We start from the raw sequence: 18,347 nt of genomic DNA, 5'->3' as shown, positions 1-18,347 counted from the left end.
TAAGTCTAACCAAATAGCTTCTGTCCTTGACCTCTCCAGGACATCCTCTCTCTCCAGCACTGCAATATTCTCCTTAATCAACACTGCCACCCCACCTCCTTTCTTTCCTTCCCTATCTTTCCTGAACATTTTGTATCCAGGAATATTTAGCATCCAATCCTGCCCTTTTTTGAGCCAGGTCTCCGTTATCGCCACAACATCATATTCCCATGTGGCTATTTGCGCCTGCAGCTCACCAACGTTATTTACTATGCTTCATGCGTTTACACACATACACTGTAAACTTATCTTAGACCTTGTTGTGTTCTCTCTTAGTCTGATCCCACTTAATACTGTACTATTTCTTAATGTAGTGCTATCTGTCTCTTCCAATCCTTTGTACACCTAGTTTCTCCTTTCCAATGCTACATCCTGGTGCCTATCCCCCTGCCAAATTAGTTTAAACCCTCCCCCACAGCACTAGTGTACCTCCCGGCGAGGGCATTGGTCCCAGCTCTGTTGAGGTACAACCCGTCTGGCCTGTCCAGTTCCCACTTCCCCCAGAACTGGTTCCAATGCCTCAGGAATCTAAAGCCCTCCAGCCTGCACCATCTCTCCAGCCACGCTGGATCTGCTTTATCCTCCTATTTCTATACTCACTAGCGGGTGGCAGTAGGAGTAACCCGGAGGTTACTACCTTTGAGGTCTTGCTTATTCATTTCTTTCCTAGCTACCTAAAATCTTTCTGCAGGACCTCATCCCTCTTTCTACCTATGCCATTGGTACCAATGTGTACCACAACCTCTGGCTGTTCACCCTCCCCCTTCAGAATATTCTACAGCCGCTCAGTGACATCTATGACCCTGGCACCAGGGAGGCAACATACCATCCTGGAATCATATCTGTGGCCACGGACAAGCCTGCCTGTTCTCCTAACTATTGAATCCCCTATCACCATTGCTTTCCCAATCTTCTTCCTCCCCCCCTGTACAGCTGAGCCATCCGTGGTGCCGTGGACTTGGCTCTGGCTGTACTCCCCAGACGAATCATCGCCCTCACCCGAATACTGGTTAGAGAGTGAGATGCCCTCAGGGGGCTCCTGCACTACCTGCCTGGTCCTCCTTGTCTATCTGGCGCTCACCTAGTCCCTCTATGCCTGCACTCTCTTAAGCTGCGGGGTGACAACCTCCTGAGATGTGCTATCCACGAAATTCTCAGCTTCGCGGATGCACTGAGGTTTGATTGAGGTTTTTAGGAATTTGAAAAGAATTGATAGGGTAGATAGAGAGGAGCTTTTTCTGCTACTGGGGGAGTCTAGGACAAGGAGACATAACCTTAAAATCAGAGCCAGGCCATTCAGGAGAGAAGTTAGGAAACACTTCTTCATATAAAGGGTGGTAGAAGTGTGGAACTCTCTCGCTCGAAAAGCAATAGATGCTAGCTCAATTAATAATTTTAAACCTGAGATCGATCGATTTTTGCTAGCCAAGAGTATGAAGGGATATGGGGCAGGATTTTCAAAGGGAAAAACGGGAGGGTTGAAGATGGGCAATCAAAATCACTGTTTTTGGGAGCGGGCAGACATCCCGGCTGGAACCCGCACATTTTTGAATGAGACTCAGGCAAATCTGTGTGCGTGCGTACAGCAGTCACCAGAAAGTCCCACCCTCACTTAAATCCGGTGGGCTGATAATTAAAGGGGCAAATGTACCTCATTGAGGTACTTATGGTAATTTATTTTTTGTGTATTGGACACAGAGATTTTAATGTTACCTGGGCAGCTTTCCCACGGCTTTCAATTCATGCCTAGTAAAACCAGGCGGGAAGGGCCAGATCAGTGAAAAATAAACTAAATAAAATAAAATTACATTTCCCATTGTAAAAAAAAGTAAATAAACATACCTTAAAAACAATGTCACCTGGACACCCCCCCATCCCCGATGTCTCCATTCTGATCCCGATGTCCAATGTCTCCACTCTAATCTTTGCTCCCTTCCCCAATATCTCTACCCTAGCTGCTGATGAGGTCTCTCTTTCTCCCACCCCCTCCCCCCCTCTGATGTGCAGCTCCTGTCGGCAGCCAGCCTGTCAATCAGGCGTGAAACCCGGAAGAGGCTTTGATTGGCCTCATTAGGGTCGTGAGCCTACTTCCATTCTGGGTTTCGCACCCTCAAATCACCGCCCCCCCCCCCCCCAACCCCAGGACTCTTCCTGCCAGCATATTAAAATCCTGCCCATGGAGCCAAGAGGTAAATGGAGTTAGGATACAGATCAGCCATGATCTCATTCAATGCCGGAACAGGCTCGAGGGGCTGAATGGCCTACTCCTGTTCCTGTGTTCCTCATGAATTGGAAAATTCTACTCATTAATCCTCAGGAACAAACTACTCTCCTAAGTATGAAAAGCTGAAATACAAAGCAACTTGCCAGTGTGGAAGTGATATCTGTGCATTTCTGCCTTTGCTGGCCTGGAAATACAATGGAAGTTCTCCCCATGTCCTGGTGTAACTGCCAAGAGACTGGTGGAATCCCCAGAGGAAAGGCACAGACAGACATTTTTAGCTGTTCGCATTGTTTCTCTGCGGGTTTTGCTGAAGTTATGGGAGTAAACCGGGAAAACCTCTGGAATTTCAGAGCTTTTAGCTCTAACGCCTCACCATTTATTTGTTTTTTTTTAAATGATTCTTCCCTTTTTGGGGGTGGGTGGGGGGGAAAATGGACTGTTGAACACTTCCCAAACCACTAACCTCATCTATACTCAGTAGCAACTTTCTTTCTGGTTACAGTTCAACTAATAGTTTAGACAAATGAAAAGTTAATTTAAGTAATTCAAAAAAAAATCCTAGTCTTCAGGTGGTGAGTCGCCTTTAACACATTTTTTCATGTTAGTTGTCCTAGTAATTTAATCCCCAATAGCTAACATTAACAACATGGCTGCCTTCATGGTTGGTTCATGATGGTTAATATCGAAAGGTATTCATCACTCACCCATTTCAATTGCAGTCCATTTCAAGCAAAAATGAATTACAAACTAAAAAACCTCAACATTACAAGCCAAACTACAAGAATTCTACCTAGTCTGCCTACATTGTGTAGAAATTATACACACTAGGCAATGTCTGATATTTGCTTCTGGTTAGACTATATATTGATCTAGCAGTCGGCTGAGAACTGGAGAAATTTAACCACAAAGTAATGGAATATAGGAACAGGAGCAGACCATTCAGCCCCTCAAGCCTGTTCCACCATTCAGATATATCATAGCTGATCTGTATTGTAGTGGGGTTTGAACATCAATTGGGAGGGATATTAGAACTCCTAGTTTGAAGTTCTTCAAAGACTCTAGCATTCCTGAACCACCCTAGCTATTAGAGAGCACAACGCTTCTAGTAGAACCGTAGAAAAGATACAGCACAGAAGGGGGCCATTCGGCCCATTGTGTCTGCGCCGGCTCGAAGAACAACCAGGTGCCCATTCTAATCCCACCTTCCAGCACCCGATCCGTAGCCCTGCAGCTTACAGCACTTTAGGTACAGGTCCAGGTACTTTTTAAAAGAGTTGAGGGTCCCTGCCTCTACCACCAATTAGGGCACGAATTCCATACACCCACCACCCTCTGGGTAAAAAAGTTTTTCCTCAAGTCCCCTCTAATCCTTCCGCCAATCAGCTTAAATCTATGTCCTCTAGTACTTGAACTCTCCGCTAGGGGAAACAGGTACTTCCTGTCTACTCCTCAATCATGTCTCCCCTCAGCCTCCTCTGCTCCAAGGAAAACAACCCCAGCCTATCCAATCTCTTCTCGTAGCTGCAATTTTCAAGCCCTGGCAACATTCTTGTAAATCTTCTCTGCAATCTCTCGAGAGCAATTACGTCCCTCCTGTAATGTGCTGGCCAGAACTGCGCACAAAAATCCAGCTGTGGCCTTACCAGCGTTTTATACAGTTCCATCATTACATCCCTGCTTTTGTATTCTATACCTTGGCTAATAACGGAGACCATTCCATATGCCTTCTTCGCAACCTTATCTACCTGTACTGCCACCTTCAGGGACCTGTGCATATGCACTCCAAGGTCTCTCACTTCCTCTACCCCTCTCAATATATTCCCATTTACTGCATATTCCCTTTTACTGTTTGCTCTCCCTAAGTGCATTACCTCACACTTCTCAGGGTTGAACTCCATTTGCCACTTTTCCGCTCACTCCGTCAACCCATTAATATCTTCTTGGAGTTTACAGCTATCCTCTTCACTATCAACTACACAGCCAATTTTTGTGTTGTCTGCAAATTTGCCAATCATGCGCCCTACATTCAAGCCCAAATCATTAATATATACCACAAACAGCAAGGGACCCAACACTGAGCCCTGTGGCACACCACTGGAAACGGAAATTTCCATTCGCAAAGACATCCATCGACTTTTACCCTTTGTTTCCTGTTACTGAGCCAATTTTGGATCCAATTCGCCACATTTCCCTGTATCCCATGGGCTTTTACCTTTCTGACCAGTCTGCCATGCGGGACCTTGTCAAATGCCTTCCTAAAATCCATGTAGACAACATCCACTGCACTACCCTCATCAATCCTCCTGGTCACTTCCTCAAAGAATTCAATCAGATTTGGAAGGCATGACCTTCCCTGAACAAATCCATGCTGACTATTGCTGATTAAACCATGCCTTTCCAAGTGACAGAATCAATACTGAGAGATAGGATAAACTAATAGTTTGCCCACTAATGAGGTAAGACTGACCGGCCTATAATTGTTCGGCCTTTCCCTCGTAACCTTTTTAAACAATGGTAGTATGTTTGCAGTCTTCCAGTCCTCCGGTACCTCCCCTGTATCTAGTGAGGATTGGAAAATGATCCTCAGAGCATCCGCTATTTCCTCTCTGGCTTCCTTCAATAGCCTAGGAAACAATCCATCCGGCCCTGGTGACTCATCAACTTTCAAGGATTCCAGTCCCTCTAGTACTTCCTCTCTCGTTATGTTTACCTTATCCAATATTTCACACCTCTCCTCTTTAACTACTACGTCCGGATCATCCCTTTCCTTTGTGAATATGGAGACAAAATATTCATTTAAAACCCTACCCACATCCTCTGCTTCTACATACAAGTAACCTTTATCATCCCTGATAGGTCCCACCTTTTCCTTAGCTATCCTCTTGTTCTTAATGTACTGATAAAACATCTTTGGGTTTTCTTTAATCTTACCAGCTAATATTTTTTCATGCCCTCTCTTTGCTTTCCTTATTTCCTTTTTTACGTAATCCCTGTACTTTCTATACTCCTGTAGGCTTTCTGCAGTATTTAGTTTTCTGTGACAGTCATAAGCTTTCTTTTTCTGCTTTATCTTGCCCCATATACTTCTAAACAACCGGGGGCTCTAAATTTGGCAGTGCCACCCTTTTTCTTTGAGGGGACGTGTCTGCATTGTACCCGTAGAATTTCACTTTTTAGTGCCTCCCACTGATTTCTCCTCAAGTAGTTGTGTCCAGTCCACTTCTGCCAAATCACCTCTTAGTTCTATAAAATTTGCCTTCCCCCAATTTAAAATGTTTACTCCTGATTTAACTCTGTCCTTTTCCATTATAATGATAAAACTAATTGAATTGTGGTCACTCTCCCCAATATGGTCACCCACTGTCACTTCACCCACTTGCCCATCTTCATTTCCCATGACTAAATCTAGAATTGCACCCCCTCTTGTTGGGCTTGTCACGTACTGGCTAAAAAAGTTCTCCTGGACACCGATCAAGAATTTTGCTCTCTCTATGCCCCTCACACTGTTTGAATCCCAGTTGATGTTGGGGTAGTTGAAGTCCCCTAATATTATTGCCCTCTTATTTTTGCACTCAGAAATTTGCCTAATGTATTTGTTCTTCTATCTCCCTTTCGCTATTCGGGGGTCTATAGTACACTCCTAGTAGTGTGACTGCCCCTTTTTTATTTTTTAGCTTAACCCATATGGCCTCGATTGATGTTCCATTTAGCATATCATCCCTTCTCACAACTGTAATTGATTCTTCAATCAATAATGCTACCCCCCCTCCTTTTTTAATCACCCACTCTATCCTGCCTAAAAACTCTATATCCAGGGATATTGAGCTGCCAATTATCCCCCTCTTTAAGCCAGGTTTCCATTATAGCAATGATATCATGCTGCCATGTGTCTATCTGTGCCCTTGGCTCCTTGCATTGAAGTATACACCCTTTAACCCCGTCAAATTCCTGTGCTGAACACTATTTAACCTTTGCTTCTTTTGCCTTTCTGAGTCGCTAACTACATCACTAACTGCTTTTCTACTACCCGTTTCCTGGTCTGAATTTGTCCTTTCTGTACCTGCCCTTTGGTTCCCATCCCCCTGCCATACTAGTTCAAACCCTCCCCAACAGAACTAGCAAATGCCCCCGCGAGGATATTGGTCCCCGTTCTGCTTGGGTGCAACCCGTCCAGCTTGTACAGGTCCTGCCTTTCCCAGAATCGGTCCCAATACCTCAGGAATTTAAACCCCTCCCTCCTACACCATCTCTCAAGCCACGCATTCATCTGGTCTATTCTCCTATTTCTGCTCTCGCTAGCACATGGCACTGGGAGTAATCCTGAGATTACTACCTTAGAGGTCCTGCTTTTTAATTTATTTCCTAACTCCCTATATTCTGCTTGCAGGACCTCATCCCTTTTTTTAACCGATGTCGTTGGTACTGATATGGACCACGACTTCTGCTGTTCACCCTCCCCCTTCAGAATGTCCTGCAGCCGCTCCGTGGACATCGTTGACCCTAGCACCAGGGAGGCAACATACCATCCTGGAGTCACGTCTGCGGCCGCAGAAATGCCTATCTGTTCCCCTTACGATGGAATCCCCTATCACTATTGCTCTCCCATTCTTTATGCTCCCCTCCTGTGCAGCTGAGTCACTCGTGGTGCCACGGTCTTGGCTCTTGCTGCATTCCCCTGATAAGCCATCTCCCCCAACAGTATCTAAAGCAGAATATCTGTTTGAGAGGGAGATGGCCCCAGGGGACTCCTGCTTTACCTGCCTAGTCCTTTTACTCTGCCTGGCGGTCACCCACTTCCTTTCTGCCTGCGTAATCTTTACCTGCGGTGTGACCACCTCACTGAACGTGCTAGCCACGATAATCTCAGCATTGCGGATGCTCCACAGTGAATCCACCCAAAGCTCCAGCTCCGAAATGCGGTTAGCCAGTAGCTGCAGCTGGACACACTTCCTGCACACATGGTCGCCAGGGACACTGGTAGTGTCCATGACTTCCCACATAGCGCAGGAGGAGCATATCACGGGTGCGAGCTCTGCTGCCTTGACTTGCCTTAGATTAAGCTCGTTAGTTACTCCCTTTAAGGAGTTTATTCCTTTAAATTACTCTTAATTTAGAGAATGTTAACTACACTAGGGACCTTGATTCACTAAAAAACGCTACTTGCTATAACTAAATTAAGTTTAGTTTTTTTAAAAAAAATTTAGTTTTATGCTATAAGTTACTTAGCCCACAGTCCTAAGAAGAAAACAGAAGAGATACTCACCAGCCTGCCTTACCTGTCTATGGTATTTCTTTATTTCAAGATGAATAACACAATTTTGTCTACATTAGATCTTCAGTAAAGAAAATCTGCTCTGTTCTTAACGTGACCTTGAAATAACTGCTAAATTAACATGAATGTGTTCTTGCTCTTTTCAGAAAGAAAAGAAGAACAACTCTATAATTCACTTCTACCCAAATAAAGGAACCTTTGATCTCGTGTATTTTCCATATTATGGCAAACTGACACATGTAAGAGGGTTAAAATCTTTCTAATTCAGCAGCTGATATTCAATGTTTCTTTGATTTTTTTGAAATAAGGAAATAATATTTACTGCTATATTGATTTTTATTCTTTCAACCAATGTTAACATTCTAGGCTTTGACAAAGAGTGACTCTTAATTAGTTACTGACAGCAAAATATTATAGATTCAACCAAAGATTAGCCGTATGATTGCATGTTCAAAATGATTACCTGATGAAACAATAAAGGTGAACGAGATAAGCTGGTACAGTGGGACTGTATCACAAACTAATGCGTTTTGACAGCCCCAAGTCATTGCTCATACCACTTATGGAATATTAATTCAGGAAGGATATTATTGCTCGAGGGGGTACTGAGGTGAGTAACAAAGTTGATTCCAGCTATCAGGAATGTAACTTATGAGGAAAGGTTAAGGAGGTTGGGCTTGCTTTATTTGGTAAGAGACTTCAGAGGGATCTAACGAAACATTTCAAAATTGTGAAGCAAATTGTTCCAGGCAAATGAGGTGGTGAAATGTTCAACCACAAGGGGACACAGGTTAAAAATGAGGAAGTTAGGAGTTAGAAAGGAAGTCACCCAAAGGATAATAATGTGCAGTACATCATAAGTGAATGCTTTTGAAGCAGTCAGTATAACTTAGATCAAGAGACAACTGAATGTGTTTCTAGAAAGAGAAGAGATTCAAGAATATGGTGAGAAGGTGGATAGGGGAGGCTGATCTCTGAAAAAGTCTTGTTGGGCCGAATGCTGTTTCCCTGGTCCTTGAAATTGTAGAATTAGCACCTGGTTGCAACAATGAATCTCTCAAATTATTCCCACTCTCGTCACTGAGTATATACTGGCTGCTACCCATATCCATTCACAGCATCATTCATCTGCAACAAAGAATTGAGCAGGCTTTGTTAGTGCACCGAAGTCTATGTTAATACTTGTTCTGAGCCTTGACATTTTCCTTAAAAACCCAAATTGTGTGAAAATGTTGTAGCCTAATCTCTGCTAGCCTGCTTACTGATGGCCAGGATCTGCACCGGGAGCATCGCCTCTCAAGTTACCCCTTAGAGTATTAGAAGTGTGAATTCATAAAATTTGAACATTTGTCATTAAAGGCACTGAAATCCTTACTAAATCTGATTTTTAAAGATGGAATCGGAAGAAAGAACGAACTTGCATTTATATAGCGCCTTTCACGACATCAGGATGTCCTAAAGTACTTTACAGCCAATGAAGTACTTTTGAAGTGTAGTCACTGTTGTAATGTAGGGAAACGCGGCAGCCAACTTGGGCACAGCAAGGTCCCACAAACAGCAATGTGATATTGACCAAATAATCTGTTTTAGTGATTTTGATTGAGGGATAAATATTGGCCAGGATACCAAGGAGAACTCCCCTGCTCCTCCTTCAAAATAGTGCCGTGGGATCTTTTACGTCCACCTGAGAGGGCAGACTGGGCCTCGGATTCATGTCTCATCTGAAAGACGGCACCTCCAACAATGCAGCGTTCCCTCAGTTCTGCACTAGAGTGTCAGCCTAGATTTTGTCCTCAAGTCTCTTGAGTGGGGTTTGAACCCACTGAGCCACAGATGACACCTGTTTTTTGGAGTATTACTGTTCTGGGGGATGAAGTCTGGCAGAGACATACATCACAATTTAAGTCGTGCACAAGTGAGCTATCAAAAGTTTCGCTACACAAATAATGTTTTCACAAAACAATCACAATGCAGGTCGCTTTATCGTCTCATGTTTCCTACCAAGCCCCACTTTTCTCCCTTCTCTTCAGAAGATGGTGACTTATGCTATGGTGTGGTTCCAAATGGCCAGCAACCCCAGGTACTCTGCCCTAGTGCTCATTCTTTATGTGCAAGACTACTTACGGAATGTCAGCAGGCTATTTAACTGCTGGGAGCATCATAATCAAGCCTGACCCTGGATTCATCCAATGTTCACACATGGAAATTCTCCAGTAGGAATCACTTATTGGTGAACCAGAGCAGGAATCCTGACTGATTTTGCTCTTCCCTAGTTTACAGGTGCGAGACCAATAGCAGCACCTCTACCAAAACCGTAGCCAGTTCAGTGTTACATTTTCAGCTTTGATGCTAGATGTTCCATGGTATCTCGAGGAGAAGCATCTTTATTCTTTTGATGTGCATCATGAGGGATACTGAAATTTGTATTTTACTGTATCATATACTGTTTGGCACTGAGTGCTGTTCATTTACCTGCTTTATTTAAAATTAGTTGTCATTTGATTTATAGCCTGATTTTAAAAAGTTGTCTTTTGGTTTATAGCCTGAGTTTCGGACTAATAGAATAAATTTTCAATCTACCTACGGAAAACATTGAGAATCCTGTGGCGGCACATGATACATTCCAATAAACTGGAAAACAGTGACAAGTATTCTGTTCGATCCCTGCGTCTCACTAAGGTATTGGGCAGAGAAGGCCACCCTCCAGATCATAGGGGATTTTAGGACTGATTATCGAAGTGGTTGTTGACACTGAACCAAAGTAGAATATCTAGCGTAAAACCCAAAAACATCTAACAAGCCAATTTTTGATTTAAAAAACTTCAACTTGGGAAAGTGTCTTCCTAAAGTTGTTGCTTTTAAATCATTAGGAAGACATTATCCTAATGAATTTACAGGGACTGCAATGCACCTTTTAACTTACCTGTTTCACACCAGCTTTTTACTCTGCGATCAATTGAAGTTTATCCCATTGGGATGAATGGAAAAATTAAACTAACATTGAAAAATGCTGGTAATTCTGGAGTGTATATTTCCTAATTGTTAATAATTACTTCACATTTTATTTTATGGGCATAAATTGGATTGGTTTCTGTAAACAAGGAAGAGTAAGTGTTAATTTTTCTTTTTGTGTAAGAATTAGAATCATAGATTCACAGCACAGAAGGTGGCCATTCAGCCCATCGTACCGGTGCCGACTCTTTGAAAGAGCGATCCATGCTCTTTCCCCATAGGCCTGCAAATTTTTCCTTTGAGTATATGTACAATTAACTTTTGAAAGTTACTATTGAATCTTCTTCCACCGCCCTTTCAGGCAGTGCATTCCACAGCATAACTCGCTGCGTAAAAAAGATTTCTCCTCTTCTCCCCTCTGGTTCTTTTTCCAATTAATATAAATCTGTCCCCTCTGGTTACCAATCCTTCTGCCAGTGGAAACAGTTTCTCCTTATTTACTCTATCGATACCTTTCATAACTACCAATTATGGATAATTTTATAAAAAGAACTGCTATCCAAAATGCCGTACAGTTGCAGTGTGTTATCTTGCAATGCATATTTCACACTGATTATGCTACATTATTCATATGCACTGCACATGGCACAGCCTAAAAGTTACACACAATCATGGGTGTGAATAATTCATTCCGCTCCTCCTTCAAGACCCATTTTAAAACATACCTCTTCCCTTCCTAATATCTCCTTTGAATTACAGATTGATTGATAGGCCCCGATAATAACTCCAAGAGGGAAGAGAGCGGGAGGGAGGATTTGCGGACAGGAATCCTGGAAGCATCGGTTTCCCAGATGTCCTGATAATTTTGACGTCAGGACGTCTTTTAAATTTTTCAAATTGGTCTCCCGGCTAGATTGAGGGGCTGGCTGTCAGGAAGGAAGGCCTGCGGCAGCAGGTCCCAGCTGGGGATTGGAGGGAGGGAGTGATCGTGGGCCAGGGAGGACATCACGGGGGCCAGGAGGTGGAGATCGGGGGCGGGGTCTGATATCAGGAGTAGATCGGAGGGGGTCTGATATCAGGAGGAGCTGGACATCGGGATTGGGGATGGGGGGCAGACATCAGGGGTCCGATCACGATTTGGGGGGGGGGGGGTGGGGGTGGAAGAAGATCGGCCGGTCGAGGGGGTCCCATCGCGGGGATAGAAGCCGGTTTGCTTGGCAGGTTGGGGGAGCTGGGGGAAGACTCCTGCTCCTCCTGACCTACAAACAGTGCTGGAAAGGTACATACCTGTTCCATTCAGCCGTTCTCGCCCCCCCCGCCACCCTTTGGCTGCCAGGTTTTCCGAGGCCCGGAAAACCCGGCTCCCAGGAGTTAAATGGGAAACACAGGTTAAATTCGAGGCAAGCAGTCTCTTTAAAATATTTTTAAGGACCCACATCAGGAGAGCAGGTTAGTCGCCTGCCTCCAAATCCGCCTCCATTAAAACCAGAAGTGGAGGCGGGGTGGGGTCGGGTTCCAGATTTTTACATTTTTAAACCCCCTCCTGCCTCCACCACCACCCTGGGGGCTCAGAACGACTCCCACGGAGTCCATTTCTCTCGAGTACAGGCCAGCACAGTGAACATGCTGACCAAGCAGTTGCAATTTTCTAACTGTATTGCCACATCATTAGTAAAACGACCAGTCGCTCACCTTCTGGATTAGTGCTGCTCACCTCCTGAATACAGTTGGACATATTGCCTTGAGCAGTGCCACAAATGAATCCACCCAGTAGTTAGTATACAAATTTATGGCTGTAATTAATTTTACAGCTAAGGCAGAGCAGTAAGATTCCCTGACCCAAAGTCAACAATCTCTGATCATCTGCCTGGTTAGCCTGGCCCTCCTAATTCTCTCCTTGGATAGTGTAAAGTACTCTATACAACCACTGACCTGATTAGAGACTTCTGTAAATGAACTGCCCCACCCTTGCTTACAACTCCAATTCATTCTACTTATTCACAGGCAGAATAATAGCTGATTTTTCAAAAATGAAGGTCACTGTGGAAATTGCTTATAACACCTTGTTATATTATCACTTTCACAGTGGTACTAAAATGTAATTTATATAGATTTTACAGTACACAATTTCAAAACTGAGTAAACAGGACATGGCTGATGCTAGTAAAATCTACCCTGATGAATGGCTGAGTTGGTATTAGTTCAGGTATGCAATTCGTTACTAGCATTTTAAACTATTGCTGCACACTGTGGACTGGTAGTAATACTGAAAGCATCCTCATTGTCCAGTGACACTTTTGACTCCATGTAGCATTGATGCTGAGATTATTGCAATCTGAAAATCTGCCAAAATTTAAATAAAATGGCCAATTATTTTTCATACTGTATGCAAACAGTTATAGGGGTGAAAATGAACAAAAGTGAATGATGTGTTGCTTGTACTTTAAAACTTGGGATCGGAAAAGTGAAAGTGTTTAAAATGGAAATCAAATTACTCAAGTCACATGATAATGAGGAGGTGCTCGGATCAATGTCACATGATCGGTTCCATGTAACTGACCCAGAAATTATACATTATGTAACTTTATATCAAAATTGTTTCTAAAAATGTTTTTTTAATGCTTTCCCCTATAATCCCAATTCTAATGCTCCAACATTAAGTCCAAGGTGACTTACCTACTTCATGTATGGTTAGACTCATGGTAAGTGACAATCATTCTTTTATAAGAATTTTTTCTACATTCATCACCTTTTGTAAAAATATTTTCAATTCGTTTTCTGATTTTCTCACTAATCCTACTGTTAGTGGCAAGAGGGATGACTACATTGTAATATGTCAAAGTCAGATCTTGTCTTTTTAAAAGAGGTGAAACATTAATTTTTTTGTCTTTTAATAATTCTAGGTAAATTACACAATCCCATTGGTGGCAATGCAATATGAAAATATAGAGAAGAACACTCGGGTCAACATTCAATGCAAAGTAAATGGGCCTGGCATCAAAAATGACATCTTTCACGACCGATTTTCTGGCAGGATTTTCTTCACACTTAATATTCAAGAATAGTATGAGATGAGAGTTTCCTTGTGAAAGATACAGTATCTGGTGACATGGTTTCTCTGCCAGGTATCTGAAAGACTTGTATTATTAGCATGACTGTTCTATTGGTAAGGTGCAAAAATTTAAGCAGGTTAATCCCTCCCCTCTTAACTTACTGAATAGCTAAAAGATTTATTTGAAATCTGACTTTGGTTTTGGAAATACAGCATCACCGATAAAACATTTCTGTAAGGTTTTAGTTATATCAAATTGTTATAATCTTACATTTATTTTTTGGTTATAAGTGTTAAACTGCACAGTTTTTAAAACTTAGATTACGATTTTCTTTTAATTACATTTTTCAGACAGTCAATAATTATTCAACGTCTTAAATTTTTGTCTGAAATTTCTATATTCTGAATGGTTCACTGTTTTGAGGGAAATAAAAGTTTTATATTGAAATGAGTCATTTTACAAGTGTCTGGTTCACCTTTCACTGTGAACTGCATAAAAAGACTTCAGTCCGTCACTAGACACGATACCAAAAATATTATCTGACTGAGTACAAATGTAAGAATACCAGGTCGGGTTAAATTCCTCTGGTGTCCCAACCTGTGCAAAACTGAGAAAGGCACCTACAACACATGACTGAAGGTAACATTAAATCATGGGATCCTTTCTTTTTGAACCCAATATCATGATTTTATTAAATTTAGACATGTTGAATTTCCTGTTGCTCAGTCAGTAAAATTAATCATGATACATAAGCAGGATCCTACTGCCCATTTCTGACCACCATTTGACAAACAAAACTGAAAATTGAATAAAAGGTTAAGTGCTGTGTTTGTAAGTATTATGCATAACACACACTGGAAAAATGTTCCAAAGGACAGGGCTGAGAGGACATGGGTAAACTGCTCAACCTTCACTCTTGTGGTTCATTGCATTATTTCAATGCTTGATATAATCTTTTTAAGAACATGCTCACACTATAGAAATTACACTTTAATTGAACAATCTTTAAAGAAAAATGTATAAAAGCCAGTTGCTTCCTGCTGGCTTTTCTGACCCTGAAAACCTGGCCTCTCCCTACGAGCAGGGATTTGCAAGCAGCTGTCAAACTACAGAAACTTCTCCCAGCAATTAGCCTCTGACTGACCTCAGATGTATCTATTTAGACTACATCCCTGCAGGGAGCATGTGAACAATGCCCTTTAAGGGACAGGCTAGATAAACCCAGCTCTATCTCAACTGCTTATCGTCATAAGGCCATAAGAGATAGGAGCAGTAGGCCATTCGGCCCCTTGAGTCATGAACGTGGTCCAAACCCCCGACTACCTGAGAGCAACATCATGACTGATCAAGTAGTTCTGTATATAATATATACTGCCCATAGATTTTCCTAGTATTTATTCTACCCCAAAGATTATAGCATCAAAATCATTAATCGGATTGTATAGATAATATCACATATCAAGAACATTTAGTCTATTAATAGGTCAGTTAAGCTACCATTATTTCCCCTAAAGTGAAGCAGATTCAGATAAGCATTGACATAAAGCTAGTATTGTAACTTAAGAGTCAGGTTGATGATGTAACTGGGTAATCTGTGATTTCACCTCCAGGAGTTTGTCTCTTACCAGCTGATGTGAAGCCAAATGCTAAAACTATCGAAGCTAAATTTTTTAACAATTGAGTGTGCTGGCACTCCAATTGGCTCTGAGCATTAAACTTTAATCAGCATTTGGACATTGGTGAGCAGAGTTCCATTGTCACTGGGCTAGTGTGACACAGGAGCCAGCAGTGAAATTCAGGTCTGCTGCTAGTACAACTAGCCTCTAGTAGTTGCAGTTCACACCAATAGTCCCTGCTGGCACAAGAACTGGCCAAAAGCAGAATAGAAGTCCCATAAGAAATGTAACCAGTGTATTATATTATAAAAATTGTACAAATATCCAGGGTGTGATCTTAATGCTGCAGTCTAGTTTTGGCATTTGTGATACAGTTGTAAACTGGGGTTCCACAAGATACAATATTCAACATGCTCCCTATAAACTCTGCCCTGCCTACCCCTCCACCCCCATCCCCACTGTCACTTTGTCCCACCATTGGCCTTTAGCCATCTAGGCCGAATGCTCTAGAATTCTCTCCACAAACCTCTCTGCTGCTCTACCTCCCATCTCCTCCTTTAAGACCCATTTCTTGGGCCAAAGAGTGACCCACCCTAATAGGCCCTCCTTCAGCTTGGTGTCCATTTTCATCTGATTACGCTTCTATAAAGCACTTTGTGGCACTTTTCTATGTTAAAAGTGTTATATAAATGCAGTTGTTGTTGTTGTAATAGTAGTAGTAGTAGTAGTATAACTATCAGTTTTTGTAAATGTATAAATTAAGGCCAGGGTAAATAGTTTTCAAGCAGCTGTGATAGCACAGAATATTTATTCTGAATTATAAAACTATTACATTTTTAAAAAATATACAAAGCTTACAATATACAAAAAATATACATAGCAAAAAATATACATTTCTAGACAGGAGTATTTTTCTGCACCAGCTTCTCAAAGTCTTTAGTGTTTGAATTTATTGGATCGAGACCTAACTAGACCTCTTACCTTTCTAACCTCTGACTTTTGTTACCGTGTGAACATAGGATGTTGCGAATTAGTCCACTAACTGTATCAATTCATAAATATAGAATACCTTAATGTAGATACTTAAGAACAATTGTAAACCTAAAATAGAATATTTAATGAAGCACTTAAATTACTCATATGGAGGACTGAACTCAATTACTTAAACACTAACCCTCAGATCTCAGACATATGGATATCTGATATGAAACTTTGTTTCTACCTTGAACAAAGGTGCACAGATTTATTAATGTGTCACAATTTATCCTTTCCATGAGGTTATCTTTAGAAGCCACAAAAATACATAGAACAAAGAGCATTTTGGATTGGGGGGGGGGAATAACATTGTTTTCTTATCAGAGGTCCGAGAGGGTGCTGAAAGCAATGTGTAATGTTATATAGCCCAGCGAATATAAAGTGCAATAGAAAATGTTTAGATATGGGAGGATAAGTGGGGAAAAGAAAGACAGCCACCATTTTTAAATGCAAAAAAAATTGCAGCCGTTGTAAGGGAAAGGTTGATAATTATTTTTATAATATTAAAAATGTTTTGTTTCTGTCACTTGAAATAAAATGTGCAGCACTATTTAGAACACTGGGAACCTAGAATATATTCAGATTTATTTTTAAAAATTCTAGTAGTTTTTATTTTGTTAAATATTTGTGTTGCTCTTTTTTAGGCCTCCACATGCCGTACACTACTTTCTAGCCAAGAGATTAGGCACATGGCATATTTCCGAGCCTCTCCAATGCTACCCTTTAGCTGACTAATAGAAGGCGTGCATGGGCAGCCTGGAGTGACTCATGCCAATTTTCCCGTTTTAAAAAAAAATAGAATCTACAGCACAGAAACAGGCCATTCGGCGGCCGGTATTTATGCTCCACGAGCCTCCTCCTACTCTACTTCATCTCACCCCGTCAGCATATCCTTCCATTCCTTTCTCCTTCATGTGTTTATCTAGCTTCCCCTTAATGCATCTATGCTATTCGCCTCAACTACTCCATGCAGTAGTGAGTTCCACATTCTCACCACTCTCTGGGTAAAGAATTCCTTATTGGATTTGTTGGCGACGATCTTATATTTATGACATATTTATATACGTCACACATCATCTAAAGCAAATTTCTGTGACAAGCTTAACACCAGAGCCAGAGCACCTACAGCCTCTTAAACCAACCTCGCACATCAGAGTCAAGAGTTCAGAGAATTATAAAGCCCAGACAGAGGCCACTGGGCCTATTATGCCTGTGCACTTTGAAAGAGCTATCCAATTAGTCCTACTCCCCTGCTCTTTCCCCATAGCCCTGTAATTTTTTCCTTTTCAAGTATTTATCTAGTTCCCTTTTGAAAGTTACTATTGAATCTGCTTCCACCACCATTTCAAGCAGTGCAATCCAGATCATAACAATGTGCTGAGTTAAAAAAAATTCTCATCTCCCCCTCTGGTTCTTTTGCCAATTATCTTAAATCTGTGCCCTCTGGTTACCGACCCTCCTGCCATTGGAAACAGTTTCTCCTTATTTACATTATCAAAACCCTTCACAAACCCTCCATCTGCAACAGGACCTATAATTGACCCCAATATTCATTAAAAAAAAATTCATTCATGGGATGTGGGCATTGCTGGCAAGGCCAGCATTTATTGCCCTTGAGAAGGTGGTGGTGAGCTGCAGCCTTGCAACTGAGTGGCTTGCTAAGCCATTTCAGAAGGCAGTTAAGAATCAACCACATTGCTGTGGAGTCACATATAGGCCAGACCGAGTAAGGACGGCAGGTTTCCTTCCCTAAAAGGCCATTAGTGAACCAGATGGGTTTTTAATGACAATCTGGTAGTTTCATGGTCACTATTACTGATACTAGTATTTTATTCCAGATTTTTTTAATTTTTAATTAACTGAATTTAAATTCCCCAGCTGACGTGGCAGGATTTGAACTCATGCCTCCAGATTATTAGTCCAGGCCTTTGGATTACTAGTCCAGTAACATAACCACTATGCTACCGTACCCAGAAATGACATAGATCAATTACACCTTGCAGAATTAAAAGGGATACACATCTACACTTTAGCAACAGAATAATACCACGCTGTGCACAAATTGGCCGCCGCACTTCCCACTCCACAACAGTGACCACACTCCAAAAGCACCTCATTGGCTGTGAAGCATCCCAGGACATCCTGATGTTGCAAAA

General features: G+C 41.9%; 1 protein-coding gene across 1 annotated transcript in view; it reads left to right on the top strand.

Moving 5' to 3' along the window:
- The window catches only part of atp1b4 (ATPase Na+/K+ transporting subunit beta 4), a 61,213-nt gene extending 43,762 nt beyond the window's left edge, over positions 1-17,451 (top strand). The window contains exons 8-9 of the mRNA XM_067997239.1: positions 7,682-7,774; positions 13,391-17,451. Of these exons, the coding sequence (XP_067853340.1) occupies positions 7,682-7,774; positions 13,391-13,552 (255 nt within the window). The 3' untranslated portion in view covers positions 13,553-17,451. The remainder of the gene's footprint in view (positions 1-7,681; positions 7,775-13,390) is intronic.
- Positions 17,452-18,347: the final 896 nt, after the last annotated feature.

This window comes from Heptranchias perlo, chromosome 15, assembly GCF_035084215.1.
Source record: "Heptranchias perlo isolate sHepPer1 chromosome 15, sHepPer1.hap1, whole genome shotgun sequence".
NCBI lineage: Eukaryota > Metazoa > Chordata > Chondrichthyes > Hexanchiformes > Hexanchidae > Heptranchias > Heptranchias perlo.
The sequence above is the reverse complement of the archived record's forward strand: the minus strand, read 5'-3'. Positions and strand labels throughout refer to the sequence as shown.